The following is a 16,354-nucleotide window of genomic DNA, read 5'->3' as shown; positions in this document are numbered from 1 at the left end:
AGCCCTTTTATTTAGAATTTTACAGAAAATTGTCTGGGAGGAAATGCCAGTCTCAAGACCTTCTATGTACCAGAATGTTGCTTATAAACTCTTGCTTTTGTAGAGTTAACCAATCACATATTATCTGCTCCTGATCCAATACAAGGAGTCTTTTTCATTGTAATGCACTAAATCTTGCTTAAAATGAGACCAGCTGCATCTACTACATAAGAAGACTATCAACATACACATACCATGAACCCACTTTAAGGAAATGACTGATACTCCAGACTGGTTGGGAGTCTCCACGGGGTGTATTGCCTTCTTTGTTGAATGATATAGGAAATACTCTTATGCACAAAGCTCAATGTAACTAAATATCTGTGGTGAGGCCTTGCACCTCCAGCATGTTTACTGGGTCAGCAATATAAAGTAAGTGATTAATCAAACAAACATTCAACAAACTCTAACCAAAGGAAGAGAACTGACATATCTGAACCAGAATCTGAACCTGTGCTAAGGAACCCTGCAGTCAAAGATAATTAGTTGAATAATGCATGGTGCAGGGTCTGAAGGGAGGAGTATGACTCCTAGAACCTTGCTAGAGCCTAGAATCATGATCTTCCCTTCAGGCCCTGCACAGGGTATAATTCAATTAATAAGCCATGACTAGAGTGTTCCTTTAAGGATCCCTTGTGTAATTCAACCTTGGATCGATGGAAATATTATTTTGTGAATATGGAGATCAGATGGACCTCTACAATACCATCTTCAAATAAATAGTGCTGAATGTAGACTTGAATCCATAAAACTAAAATCAAATCATCTTAATCAGTATCACCAAAAAACCTGTCTGACTCCATTTCATAATGAAAGTTATATCTCTGGTGGTCAGTGTCAAACTTATATTTGGGGGTCCCAATATACATGACCATCTAAATAATAGACCCAGGTAAGCATCCAAATGAGACTTTTCCTGAACTTTTGAAGTTCTTTGTTGTGTTAGGATCCTCTAATACTCTGTTGGTCGGTCTGACCCCACTGGAGTTTAAGTGGGTGCTCATTTTTTGTTTTGTACTTTTTTGGTAACACCCCAAATTCCTAAAATGTAGAATAATTAGCATCATCTTTATTTGCACATTCTTTCACATTGGGTGTGAAGACTTCTGAAAGCAATCCTATACAGATATCAGGGAAAGATGCAAATTATCATAAGAAGTGTTCCCTGTCACCTACAATAAATCTTTAAGTTGGTCCCCTGCCAATCTCCCTGCACTGAGCTTAATGTGTCTTGCACAATGGTGAAGGGCGGTGCACTGGACGTGCTTTCTTTTTTAAGATATGTAAATTGGCTTTAGAAGTGAGAGGTAAGGATGCAGTAACCTATATAAACATTGCCCTATGCCAAGGTATTCACAGTCCGGGGCAAGAGAGGAGCAGGTAAGGATACTAATTATATATCAAGTCATGTAGCACTTGCTTGTGAATGTTTAAACACCCACCAGAAAGAAAAAGATTTATTCTTAGAATTTTAAATAATAGACATTTCAAATTAAAATGTTTGAAAATTATTTTTTTAAATTTGTAAATGTGGAAACAATAGCACTAAAGATAACTGGCAAACTAAAACATTAAATATCGGTAAATAAATTAAAATAATTAAAAAAAAATTGCATGATGAAACCTCAGTCTAACTGCTTTTGGATGAGATCTTCAGCTTAGAAAACCTACTTTTAGATATCATATTTGATAAGATTTGATTCCATAATGTAGATGTCCAATGAGAGGCAATAACACATATTTCTTTAAAGAGCTACAGGTGGATTTCTTAGACAGTCCAATATTAAATATGCAATACTTCCTTACACTTTTGGTGGTGCTATGGCTAAAATAAACATATGTTACTGGGTTCCCCTATGCTTGAATAATGGGGTTGTCCCAATATGTACTGTTGTTCCCTGTGTACAGATTAATGGAAAATGAACAGATGGCTGGGATTTTCATTGATGTGCACAAGTTCACAGACAAACAAATCCCCATGCAGAACTATGGGATATTAAATAGTCATGATTGTAAGATAGATGTCCAGAAACACCCTTTGTGCCAATAGCTATCTCCCTTGGCTATTCTATATACATGCATGCTTGGCTAGATAAGGCAGTACATGTATGGAGAAGCAAAAATTGAGAGATATTCCTCTGGCAATAATTTATCTCCCAGAGAACTTAAAAATCAGGCAGGTGAAATCTAAGTGTTGCATTATTATCCCCCTTCTACCATTGAGAGAATGATAAGAAGTCCCCAGACACATAAGATTTTCAAATAAACCAATGAAATCTGCAGATTTTTGAAAAACTCTAAACATTTGGACTGATATGGAGTTCTTAACATCCCATCTTAGGTATCTATGACATAAGCACAGAATAGACCATAAGAGTTCAACAGAGTTTAACCCAGATACCTATTTTACGGCCACAGTGAGAGGTTACTGCACTTGTATGGCTCTCCTTTAACTTTTGAATGCTGCCGGTGACTTTGCCCACAGCATCAATCTTGTTAACTACAGCGGTAATTGAGCCGAATTCGGCACCGACCCCAAACTTCTTTTGTGGTTTGGGTTCACCTAATACTAGTAAAATATATGTCCATGCTGGCTTTATACTTAAAAATGCTTATATTAGTCCACAGTAGCTGTTATCTAAAAAGGTATATAATCCAATCAGATATTAATCATCTATATTACATCAACCATGGTCAATGTCCCACAGAATGGTAATGAATGGAGGCCAGGTCTTGGGTTATTAAGCTTATAGAGTAAATGTATAGTGTATTAACCCGGTAAAACCGGATCCTAAAGTTGACTCATGGAATTTTGTGAAATGGAATGTTCCTAATCATGGATCATGAGCTCGTGCCAAGAAAAGAGAAAAACAGGGAACAATGTGAATAAATGCTATTGGGTGTCCCATAATATTGATGCTCTGATTATTGTCACAATGTCAGTAATTCATGATATCAGAAGATTATACAGATATAAAGTGCATACGAAGAGCACAATAAAAAGAAAGGAAATCAACACTCCAAGCAAATCTCATCTACTGTGTATCCAGTATAGATTCTGCTTTTATATGTAATGTATTCATAATTCCCGGGTTGTTAAAAGTATATTAATCATTCATAAGACTTTTTATAATAACATTCACCAATGCAAATGATTGTAATCGTGCATGCATGGAAAAAAAATAACTCATTAAAAAATGCTAATTTTATAAACAAGTAGATTTTATAGAAAGAACAAACTGAAAGTTTGGCATTAATGAATGTAGAGTATATCATTTATACATTGCATGCATACATGAGGAATTAACATTAGGAACTGAAATCAAATTAATGTTACACCCATGTAAAGGAATACAACTATTATAAATCATTCTATGTAAGAGACTACACTTACAATAACACTCTAGTATAATACTGCCCCCTATGTACAAGAATATAACGACTATAATACCGCCCTTATGTACAAGAATATAACTACTATAATACTGCCCCCTATGTACAGGAATATAACTACTATAATACTGCCCTTATGTACAAGAATATAACTACTATAATACTGCCCCCTATGTACAGGAATATAACTACTATAATACTGCCCTTATGTACAAGAATATAACAACTATAATACTGCCCCTATGTACAAGAATATAACTACTATAATACTGCCCCCTATATACAAGAATATAACTACTATAATACTGCCCCCTATGTACAAGAATATAACTACTATAATACTGCCCCCTATGTACAGGAATATAACTACTATAATACTGCCCCCTATGTACAAGAATATAACGACTATAATACTGCCTCCTATGTACAAGAATATAAATACTATAATACTGCTCCTATGTACAAGAATAGAACTACTATAATACTGCCCCCCATGTACAAGAATACAACTACTATAATACTGCTCCCTATGTACAAGAATATAACTACTATAATACTGTCCCCTATGTACAAGAATATTACTACTATAATACTGCCCCTTATGTACAAGAATATAACGACTATAATACTGCCCTCTATGTACAACAGTGATTTTCAACCTGTGTGCCGCGACACATGGTTGAGTGTGCCGCGGGGAGCCCCTGTGTATCGCTGCCGCCGTGCCCCTGTGTTTTGGCCCCCATACTTACCAACAGGCCCCGCGTCGGCGGTCCGTCCATCTTCCATAGCTCCTGCACCGCGCGGCCCATGTCACGTGACTGACGCGACCTGGCGTCAGGTCGCGTAAGCCACGTGACATGGCCCGCGCGATACAGGAGCTACAGAAGATGGGCGGATCACCATTAGGAGAGAAGTTACGCGGAAGAAGACATCAAGGGTAAGTATATAATGTTATTATTTGTATAAGGAAGGAAGCTAGGGGGGTTTTTTCATTAGTAAAGGGAGGCTGGGGCTTTTTATTAGTTAAGGGAGGCCTCTAGGGCCTTTTAATTAGTAAAGGGAGGCCTTTAGGGCCTTTTAATTAGTAAAGGGAGGTCTTTAGGGCCTTTTAATTGGTAAAGGGAGGCCGCTAGGGGCTCTTAATTAGTAAAGGGAGGCCGGTAGGGGCTTTTAATTAGTAAAGGGGGGCCTCTAGGGGCTTTTAATTAGTAAAGGGAGGCCTCTAGGGCCTTTTAATCAGTAAAGGGAGGCCTCTAGGGCCTTTTAATCAGTAAAGGGGGGCCTCTAGGGCCTTTTAACTAGTAAAGGGAGGCCGCTAGGGGCTCTTAATTAGTAAAGGGAGGCCGCTAGGGGCTCTCAATTAGTAAAGGGAGGCCGCTAGGGGCTCTTAATTAGTAAAGGGAGGCCGCTAGGGGCTCTTAATTAGTAAAGGGAGGCCGCTAGGGGCTCTTAATTAGTAAAGGGAGGCCTTTAGGGGCTCTTAATTAGTAAAGGGAGGCCGCTAGGGGCTTTTAATTAGTAAAGGGAGGCCGCTAGAGGTTTTTATTAGTAAAGGGAGGCCTTTTAAGACTGTTTTAGTGTCATTTTGTGCTATTTTGGTTGGTGGTGTGCCCCAGGATTTTCGAAGTATAAAAAGTGTGCCTCGGCTCAAAAAAGGTTGAAAATCACTGACCTATGCACTAGAAAATGTATAATACTGCTCCTTATATACAGGGATGTGACTACAATTATCTCTAGGTTTTGCATATTACATTTGCTTCAGAAAAACTGCATCCAAGACTGTTCTTGGATGCCAGTGTGAGAAAATTATTGTTTTTGTTTTCTATTTAACCTTCTTTTGTCCATTCCATTTCATAAATATTCATGAATTCATCACCTTATGTTGACCCTGTGGCCCCAATTGTAGGATGAGTGTGTAGTGACAGCAGATAAGCCGGGACGTATTGGGAAACAAATGACCTGTCAGTTGTGTTAATGATTTGGCTGGCGGATGATTCCATCTCATTGCGCTCCGCCTCGCTGTGGTTGGACGGGTTTGTACATGACAAGTCTTCTCTCTGGTGGCAGGAGTCCAGACTGCAAGCCGCTTCCTTGTTGTCAGATCACTTACACCATGTAATTGTAGAGGCCGCTCGCTCCTGATCTGCACAACACATGAACCATTCTCCTTACAGACAACTTTACTATATTATAGATAATCTATAGAAAACTTGTCATGGAATGTAACAAATCATGTAAATGGCGAGGCCCTGATGCTTAGCGGACAGGACAGTAGAATAAGGGTAATACTACGGCTGCAGGACCTCATTTGACCACTAGTCTAGTGACCTACAGTACCGTAGATTATCTATAGATACTTGGGGTACAGGATACATTGACATGCTTACACTTGGGGGCATGATACACTGATACTTGGGGTACAGGACACATTGACACGTTTATACTTGGGGGCATGATACACTTATACTTGGGGTACAGGACACATTGACACGCTTACACTGGTGGCATGATACACTGATACTTGGGGTACAGGACACATTGACATGCTTACACTTGGGGGCATGATACACTTATACTTGGGGTACAGGACACATTGACATGCTTACACTTGGGGGCATGATACATTGATACTTGGGGTACAGGATACATTGACATGCTTACACTTGGGGACATGATACACTGATACTTGGGGTACAGGATACATTGACATGCTTACACTTGGGGGCATGATACACTGATACTTGGGGTACAGGATACATTGACATGCTTACACTTGGGGGCATGATACATTGATACTTGGGGTACAGGATACATTGACATGCTTACACTTGGGGGCATGATACACTGATACTTGGGTTACAGGACACATTGACACACTTATACTTGGGGACATGATACACTGATAGTTGGGGTACAGGGCACATTGACACACTTACACTTGGGGGCATGATACACTGATACTTGGGGTACAGGATACATTGACATGCTTACACTTGGGGACATGATACACTGATACTTGGGGTACAGAACACATTGACATGTTTACACTTGGGGACATGATACACTGATACTTGGGGTACAGAACACATTGACATGTTTACACTTGGGGACATGATACACTGATACTTGGGGTACAGAACACATTGACATGTTTACACTTGGGGACATGATACACTGATACTTGGGTTACAGGACACATTGACATGCTTACACTTGGGAGCATGATACACTGATACTTGGGGTACAGGACACATTGACATGCTTACACTGGGGGCATGATACACTGATAGTTGGGGTACAGGACAGATTGACATGCTTACACTTGGGGGCATGATACACTGATACTTGGGGTACAGGACACATTGACATGCTTACACTTGGGGGCATGATACATTGATACTTGGGGTACAGGATACATTGACATGTTTACACTTGGAGGCATTAAACATTGATACTTGGGGTACAGGACACATTGACATGCTTACACTTGGAGGCATTAAACATTGATACTTGGGGTACAGGACACATTGACATGTTTACACTTGGAGGCATTAAACATTGATACTTGGGGTACAGGATACATTGACACGCTTACACTGGGGGGCATGATACACTTATACTTGGGGTACAGGATACATTGACATGCTTACACTTGGGGGCATGATACATTGATACTTGAGGTACAGGATACATTGACAGACTTACACTTGGGGTGACTGGATAGGCTGTGAAATAAAAACACACGTTCCTCTCTGCTGTTTCTTGTCTCTTTGCTGTATAATAATGCAATTTTTATTTCTATGTATTTTCAGAAATGGGGGCCCTCGGGATTGTGCAGTTTTGCGTATTGGGTGCATTGTTGTGTGGTAAGATCTATATATAAGGTCATTTCATACATTCTAATTAAAACCAATCAGAATTGAACAGATTTTCTGAAAAAAGATATTAGATTTCAATAACATCAATATGAGATCATTGGGGCACAACACAACCCCCTCATAAGCGGCTTATATCTGAAACAATGTTACTATACAGATCCAGAAGCAGACACTGTTGTCGTGGCTGAAGTTCAGCTCACTTGTTAGTAAAGTGGAGCGAGCTGCAGTAACATGTTATGGCCAGTAGGGTTTTCTGTCAGCTTCTGACCCATCCCACTGTATAGTAATGATGTGGCTGCTTTTGATACCAACAGAGTATTTGGGGTGCTGTGCATTGCAACCGATCTGGTCTGATATTGACTTTCCAATCTTAAAAATAGGTCATTAAATTTTATCGTTTCCAAACTCTACTCATCTAATTATGTCATGATTGTGCAGAAGAGAAGATAAAGCACCAACACTTCTCTTGTAAAGCACCAAAGATATCTCAGTTAAGTCTTTAATTTCGCTGAAAACCTAAAGAGGACCTGTCACCCGAAAATGATCCCCCTAGGAGCTGCTTACCAGAACATACCAATAAGCTAGGAAATATTGCAGTACATAGCCATGTGAATGCCAGACCAAGCTTACAGTGGTCCAGCGTATTCATGAGGGGGCGATGCGAGGAGCCGGTGACTGTAGCTTGGATCCTGGCAGTCACCTCCAGCCTATGGTGTGGGAGTGGCAGTCAGGGGAAGAATGTGAGGGAAGGGGAACGCCTCGGACCCCCTTCATGAAAACGCAAAACCACTGTAAGCATGGTATGGTGTTCGGAGGGCAATGTACTGCAGTGTTTGCTAGCTTATTGGTATGTTCCAATAAAACTAGCGATCCTGGCAACTTTGATCGTCAGCTGTTTGCATTTGCCAAAATGTAAGCAGACCTCAATGGGGTCATATTGGTTGCTGTCCAAACAAATAACACGCTTGTGCTCTAAATGATAGGTGAACGTGTGAACACCGGTCTGCTTTTTACAAGGCTCTCAATCCTTGCAAAATTGTAACATTTTTCAATAAATCCCAGAGACCGACAGTATATATCAATCCATCCAAAGACATAAAGGCATCAATACATCACCAAACTTCGGAGTGCGTTGCCAAAGTCCATAGAAAAGTTCACACGTTCTCAGCGGTGGCTCCTTACTGAGACAATGAACGTCCGGTGTGTTGTGACGTTTCGGAGGGGGAACTCCTTCCTCAGACATGCGCCGTGGTGACAGGTTAAGGCTTAACCCCTTAGGGATGCAGCCAATTTGTAGCTTAAGGCTCAGTCCCATTTTTTGGATTCTGACTTGCGTCTCTTTATATGGTTATAACTTTTGAACACTGTTACTTATCAAAACGATTCTGAGACTGTTTTTTCCCCACATGTTGTACTTCATTTTAGTGTTAAATTTTGGCTGATAAGTTTTGCGTTTATTTACAAAAAAAAGAAAAAAATGATGAATTTTTAGAAAGATTTGCCATTTTCGTAATTTGAAATCACCGCGTTTTCAGGCAGATCGATTTACCACCTAAATAACTTGCAGAATAACATTTCCCATATGTCTACTTTACATTTTCATAATTTTTGAAATGTCTGGATAATTTATTTTGACGTCACGCGGCCTACAAATCGAATAGCGATTTTCCGTATTTTCAGAATTTACTATTTTGGGGATAAATACTGTTTGAAATTAAATTTTACATATTTAGCATCAAAACCCCCTATATAACCAACCCATTTTCAAATCTGCCCCCCTCAAGCTATCAGAAACAGCATTTACGAAGATTGTTAACCCCTTGAGATCTTCATAGTAATTGAATCATATGTTTTGTTGATAACTTTTTATTGCATTTTTAGTGGGATATAATAGGTAAAAATCATAATTTATGGCGGGTTTTTAAAGTTTTTTTTTTACAGCGTTCATCATATGGGTTCAATAGTTATTTAGTTTTATTCTATGGATTGTTACGGATGCAGTGATACTATATATGTGGGGTTTGTGTTATGATTTAGACTTTTTTGAGCGTTATATGTCTCTTTATATGTTTTGGGGCTTATGGGCATTTTTAGTGATTTATAAAGTTATTTTTTATTGAAAAACATTTTTTTTTAGATTTTTTACTTGATCCACCATGGGACATCAACAAGTAATCGTCTGATTGCTTGTTCATGATAATACTCTGCAATACTCATGTATTGCAGGGTATTAGCAGTGCCAGCCTATGCAGATGCATAGGCTGACACTTTGCCTCTAAGATGACGTCACAGACGCCATCTTAAAGGCACTGCCTTCAGGCTTCTCTGGGGTCCCGATCGGACCCCAGAGGTGCCATAGCAGCGATCGGGCGCCGATCGTGGTGTAAAGACCCCCGGAAGGCATGTTAAATGACGCGGTCGCGTTGACCGCGGCATTTAACGGGTTGAACACCCGCGATCAGAGCCCACTCTGACCGCGGGTGTTAGCCAGGGATGTCAGTGGTAGATTACCGCTGAAATCCCCCGACCCCCGATGCCGGTTCAGCTGCTGTGCAGAGCTGAACTGGCATCGTCTCTGCGCAGTAGCTGTACTGCTCTGAGCGCTATTCGCGGGACTCAGCGCAGTACAGCTACGGCGCAGAGCACTAAGGGGTTAAATGCAATCCGCTTTGCAAACTTTACATATAAAAGTTAAGTACAAAACAGTTAACAATTCACATTTTAAAAACCTGCCTCACTATGATACTACAGCAAGCTAATGAGAGAATGCATTCAATGTCATAAAAACACATTAAAGTTACATTGTTCATTTAGTCCTAGTGGGTATAAGGTATCTAATTGTGTAATCCAGCAAACCTCGCGTTGGAGTAATTTCTTTTTCCTAATCTCCTCATTTTCATGGTTGACATTTTCTTTGCTTCAACCATTGTCTCTATATGTGGACTCATTCTTGCAAAAAATGTAACTAAACTGCCAAATTGCCTTAAAGACACTAACAGTTTTCTTACCAAACTAGAGACCATTGACTGTTCTGAGGTTACCTGGTTGTGTACTCTAGATATTAAGAGCTTGTATACTAGTAATATCCCTTATGAAGAAGGTACTAGGGCAGTACATGAAGCCCTAAAAAATGACTGCTCTTTAACCCCTTAAGGACGGAGGTTTTTTTGGCTCATTTCTCGCTCTCCAACTTCAAAAATCCATAACTTTTTCATTTTTACGTATACAGACCTGTGTGAGGACTTATTTTGTGCGTAACAAATTTTACTTTCCCATAATGTTATTTATTTTAACATGCCGTGTACTGCGAAGCTGAAAAAAAATTCCAAATGTGGAAAAATTGAAAAAAAACCGCACGTGCGTCACGTTCTTGTGGGCTCCGTTTTTACGACTTTCACTCTTCGCTCCAAATAACACGCCTACTTTATTCTTTGGTTCGGTGCGATCGCGGTGATACCAAATTTATATAGGTTTTATTGTGTTTTAATACATTTTCAAAAATTAAACGAATGTGTACAAAAAATACAAAATTTTTTTTGCCATCTTCTGACACTAATAACTTTTTCATACTTTGGCACACTGAGATGTATAAGGGGTAATTTTTTGCGAAATGAGGCAACATTTTCATTGCTACCATATTGTGGTCTGTGCGACATTTTGATCATTTTTTATTTCATTTTTTATGTTATGTAAAAAGGTGTAAAAGTCGCCGTCTTTTAAATGCCGCCGGCGACTTTGCCGGCGGCAACGGGGGGGGGGGGGGGTGTTTAATAGCCGCGATCGGTGCTAGCACTGACCGCGGTTATTAGCGGCGGGGGTTTTATGCATTATGCAAAAACCCCCACCTTTGTATGAAGAGGACTCAGCCCCTGAGCCCTCTTCATACATCCCTTATACCTCTGCGCCGTAGAGCTACGGCGCAGAGCGTTAAGGGGTTAAATAACAGAGATGTACAATTTATCATGACATTGTTAGAAGTGATTTTGAAGAAAAATTATTTCAGGTTTGGCAATGAATATTACTTGCAGCTACAGGGGTCCTCAATGGGGGCCCCTGTGGCTCCAAGTTACGCCAATATTTATATGGCATATTTTGAAAATATTTTCATCCACAATAGTAGATGGTCTGAGTCTGTGTTATTATGGACCAGATATGTGGATGATGTTTGTTTACTATGGAAAGATACAGAACAAAAGTTAGATGAATTTATTGAATACTTGAACCAATGCCACGAGCTCATTAAATTCTCAGCAGAAAAAGACATGCAGATTTTACATTATTTAGATGTCGAAATAAAGAAAGTAGGAAATCAGTTTACCACTACACTTTTTTCCAAAGAAACTGACCGAAATAATTTGTTGAAGTATGATAGTTACCATGCCGCCCAAACATTCAAGGGCATCCCAAAAAGCCAGTCCGTACAGGTCCGTAGGATCTGTAGCAATGAAGACGAATATGAGATTCAAAGAAGAAAGCTAGTTAATACATTTGTAGAACGGGGTTACCCTAAAGAAATAGTAGAGAAAGTGGGACAGGAAGTAGCTAATACATCAAGAGGAGAAAGTAGGTCTAGTAAGACTAAGAAGCCGAGGGACCAAGTATTGTTTATCTCCCAATACGATAAACATGCTAACTTGATAAAAAAAACTTGTAAAATTGGCCAATTTTAATGCACGATCCTAAGTATGGGTCGTTGTTCAAAGATCCTCCTAATTTTATATATAGAAAAGGTCGTTCAATAGCGAACGAATTAATCAGATCAGACATACAAACAAAGAAAAAAACGCGTCTAAAAGAAAGGGCACTTTTCCCTGTTTATCGTGCCAGAACTGTAAAAAGGTGACACATTTAATCACCCCCGACAAGGTACTAGAATTCCGATTAAAGGGTTCTTTACATGTAACACACAATCTGTTGTCTATATGTTAAAATGCCCATGTGGGCTGGGGTATGTTGGGCAGACTAGCAGGGCTATCAAAGTTAGACTGAACGAACACAAATCAAGTATAAGACAATACCATAGCAGAAGTACGGAGGAACGCAGTACCAGCAGTGAAAAGGTTAAACACGAGACGGGCGTTGTAAAACACTTCTATGAATCAAAGCATAACGTTAGCGATCTACGATGGTTAGTACTAGAAAATGTCAACCATGAAAATGAGGAGATTAGGAAAAAGAAATTACTCTAACGCGAGGTTTACTGGATTACACAATTAGATACCTTATACCCACTGGGATTGAACGAACAATGTAACTTTAAAATGTGAATTGTTAACTGTTTTGTACTTAACTTCTATATGTAAAGTTTGTAAACCAGATTGCATTTAAGGCTTAACATGTCACCACGGAGCATGTCTGAGGAAGGAGGTTCCCCCTCCGAAACGTCACGACACACCGGACGTTCGTTGTCTCAGTAAGGAGCCACCACTGAGAACGTGTGAACTTTACTATGGACTTTGGCAACGCACTCCGAAGTTTGGTGATGTATTGATGCCTTTATGTCTTGTTTGAACGATGAAAATATAAAGATGGATTGATATATACTGTCGGTCTCTGGGATTTATTGAAAAATGTCATATTGGTTGCTGTCACGCACTTGCTTTTCTGTATGTTATGATTGGGCCTTAAGACAATTGTAAATCACAATTTTAAATTGTAAATTCTCAAAAATGCTTATGCCCTATACCTGAAATAGATATAGCCTTCCAAATAGCACACCGTGTGGTTGGAAGTAGTATTACAAGCCAATATTTTTAATAATTAACTATAACACAAGTCAGTGTCAATATTAATTTTACTGTATTATTTAATTTTACTGTCATACACTGAAATATTCTGAAATTCCACATGACTACATTCCACTATTCCTTTTCATATTATGTGAGCAGGAGAGATTCTTCTTTCAGGGCCTCGATGCAAACTGCCCCGTCACCATCTTATCTACTAATATTAATAATGTCTTTGAAAAAGTTTTTTGTATTCAGTCAATGGAAGGAGGAGTGTAATTAATTAAGAGTATTTTCTCATGTTTAACCCTAACATAAGGTTACCTTTCTATTGAAGTCTTGGAATGGTGTTAAATGGACATTCTTCTGGTATATCCTCGGTGCATAAGGACTTTAGGCATATATTACATACAAGGAGCTTTCCCTGCTCATGCGAACATGCCCTTAAGTCGTTTTTGTTTATAGGTATTTGCGGGAGACTGAATGTGTCCTACATGACGTAAAATCTCTTGTAAGCAAAACATTATGAAACATTATATAATCAGTCAAATAAAGATTTTTTGAATCTTTTTTTTCCAGATATTGGATGGGCAAGTATGGTTGGAAACGAATTCCTCACAACCTATATGGAGAATGGGTTACCAAATCTAAGTGCTCCAAGCAAGGAGCTCCGAATAACCAGTGTTGAAGAGAATACCAATGTTACTATTGAAGTTTTAGGAGAATCATTCCGCAGAACCTTACCTGTTAGAACTAAAACAACAGTTTCCATGAATGTCCCAGAATCCACTGAGATCAGAGGTAGTGTGTCCTTCAAAAATATAGTCTACATTAATGCTACCGGCCCCATCTCTGTCCTTTCACTAAACTCCAGATACAGAAGTGCAGAGACGTCAGTTGTGTATCCATTGTCTGCATTGGGAAATAAATACTACATATCCACACCAAAAACAGGTTCCTCAGGTTCCTCTAAGGTTGTTTCCATCATTGCATCAACAAAAGAGGCTAGAATTGAAATCAAAACCAAAGGCTCTGTTCAAGTCAATGGTCAAAGACATGCAGCCAATAGTACATTCACCTTAACTCTTCCAGCCTTTCATGGATTCCAAATGTTGACTTCTGATGACATGTCTGGTTCAGAAGTGACTTCTAATAATCCCATTGCTGTATTGTGTGGACATACTTGTGCCCAGAAGAACACACAGTGCAACCATGTTTATGAACAGATTCTACCCGTCTCAAGCTGGGGAGCCAAATATCTTGTCCCCCCATTATCTTTTCAGCAGAACCCAGACTTAATTTATGTTATTGCAGCAAGTAAAACTGAGGTCAACTATTTTTTCAATACAACTCAAAAGAAAGAAACCCTGGAATCTGGCCAGGTACTGGAAATAGAACTATTAAGGATACCATTGAAAATTGAAGCGAGTAATCCAGTACAAGTCACCTACTTTAACACAGGCGGAAGAGGCAAACTGTTCCAATATGGCCCATTTTTTATGACTATCAAAGACATTGACAGTTATTGTAGCTCCTATTTCTTATATGGTCAACGTAGCATTGAAAACTATGCAATCTTCATAGCGGAAACATCTTCAGTGGCAGACATAAGATTTGATGGGAGACCCCTCTATAGAGCAACATGGAATGAAATACCTGAAACGGACTACAGTTATCTTGAATATTACTTTGGAAACAGTCTGACATCTCACAGAGTGGAACATCCCACAAAAAGATTTGGCCTGCAGAGTGTAGGCATTGGGTCGACCTTTAGTTATGGTGCTCCTGCAACATGTGTGAAAGGTAAAAAATTACATACGTATGATATGATAGACTAAATTTATTTGAATAATGTAATTAACTAAACTATTTGAATTTTCTTTATTTTGTTTACCTAGATCCAGGTCCTCCACCACCAACTTGCCAAAATACACAATGTCCTTCACGTCGAGTTTGTGTAATGGAAAACAGACAGCCAAGTTGTGTCAAACCACAGGTGGACTTGTGCTGGGCATTAGGAGACCCACATGTCCATTCTTGGGATAATACATACTTTGACTTCATGGGCACATGCACATATACCTTTGCCACAGTATGTGGAGATGTTGGAGACCTCCCTAGGTTTACAATTCGAATAAAGAATGATAATCGTGGAAATGTTCGGGTTTCCTATGTGGGTCAAGTAACCATCCTAACAGGACCCCATACAATTATGATCAAGAAAGGAGAATTTGGTCATATAAGGGTAAATATTGATAAATATATAACCTAAGGTGTAGTGTATACTTCTGATGAGACTTGATGACTTCACTACTTCAAGAATTGACGTACAAACAAAAGTTCCCCTCCCCAATCTGGATTAAGTTGACTACCATGACCTATTTGACTTCCTATAATTTAGTACATTTCCTACAAGATGTCCTTCAGACATACCCATCTTTGTCTCATATGCAAAATTGTAGCTTCCAGATCATGTGACAAAGTTCCTGGAAACATCCACCACTATCCATGTTCCTAGCACAATTCACAACCGTGCTCCTCGATTAGGGTCAGATTTGCCTATAACGAATGCCAAGAAGTTACTAAGGGTCTGGGAAATCGGTTGGGCCAAATGATAGGTGATTGTGATGCTTATTCTGGTGCAAATTACAATTTAATAGTAAATTTTCTCTACTGTATGTATTTATTTGGCCCTCAGGTGGACAATGCTCTTAAACAACTCCCTATCTCTTTGATGAATGGTACATTGGTTCTTTTCCAAAGTGGGAATTCAGCCATCCTACAGCTGGGGAGTGACATGCAGCTATCATATGACTGGAATCACCTTCTACTTGTGGAACTTACTCGGCAATATGCTGGAAAGATGTGTGGCATGTGTGGAAACTATAACCAAGATCCAAGCGATGACTTCCACACACCAGCAGGAACTTTGGCTCCAAACGCAATTGCTTTTGGTACAAGCTGGAAGGTAAGATAGATATGAATATCCTAAGGTATAGCCTAAGATTTTCATCATATGCAAAGAAAGTCACAGTGACTCATGCCTTCCTTTTGACTAGGATTATGAGCTTTGGATAAACTCAAAACCCATCCTTTTATATTGATGTTATTTTTTTAGCTTCAAGATCCACAAACCTGACATAGTTTGAAAGTTCTCTTATATAATACCATAACAATGTTTTAAGCTACAGAACAGCCCAAGAATGATAGCACCCTCCTCCATCCTCCGATAAGACAAAAACGTATGTTTTCTGCTTGACTGGAGTAGAGGAGAAGATTTTATATGTAAAAAGGGAGATTCATTATAAAAGAAAGCAG

At 39.3% G+C, this 16,354-nt stretch overlaps 1 protein-coding gene across 1 annotated transcript in view; it reads left to right on the top strand.

Moving 5' to 3' along the window:
- Positions 1 to 1,331: 1,331 nt before the first annotated feature.
- Positions 1,332 to 16,354, top strand: part of LOC140134649 (IgGFc-binding protein-like) — a 68,295-nt gene continuing 53,272 nt past the window's right edge. The window contains exons 1-5 of the mRNA XM_072155112.1: positions 1,332 to 1,419; positions 7,245 to 7,298; positions 13,616 to 14,839; positions 14,935 to 15,281; positions 15,735 to 16,004. Of these exons, the coding sequence (XP_072011213.1) occupies positions 7,247 to 7,298; positions 13,616 to 14,839; positions 14,935 to 15,281; positions 15,735 to 16,004 (1,893 nt within the window). The 5' untranslated portion in view covers positions 1,332 to 1,419; positions 7,245 to 7,246. The remainder of the gene's footprint in view (positions 1,420 to 7,244; positions 7,299 to 13,615; positions 14,840 to 14,934; positions 15,282 to 15,734; positions 16,005 to 16,354) is intronic.

Source organism: Engystomops pustulosus, chromosome 6 (genome assembly GCF_040894005.1).
Source record: "Engystomops pustulosus chromosome 6, aEngPut4.maternal, whole genome shotgun sequence".
Lineage (NCBI taxonomy): Eukaryota > Metazoa > Chordata > Amphibia > Anura > Leptodactylidae > Engystomops > Engystomops pustulosus.
The sequence above is the reverse complement of the archived record's forward strand: the minus strand, read 5'-3'. Positions and strand labels throughout refer to the sequence as shown.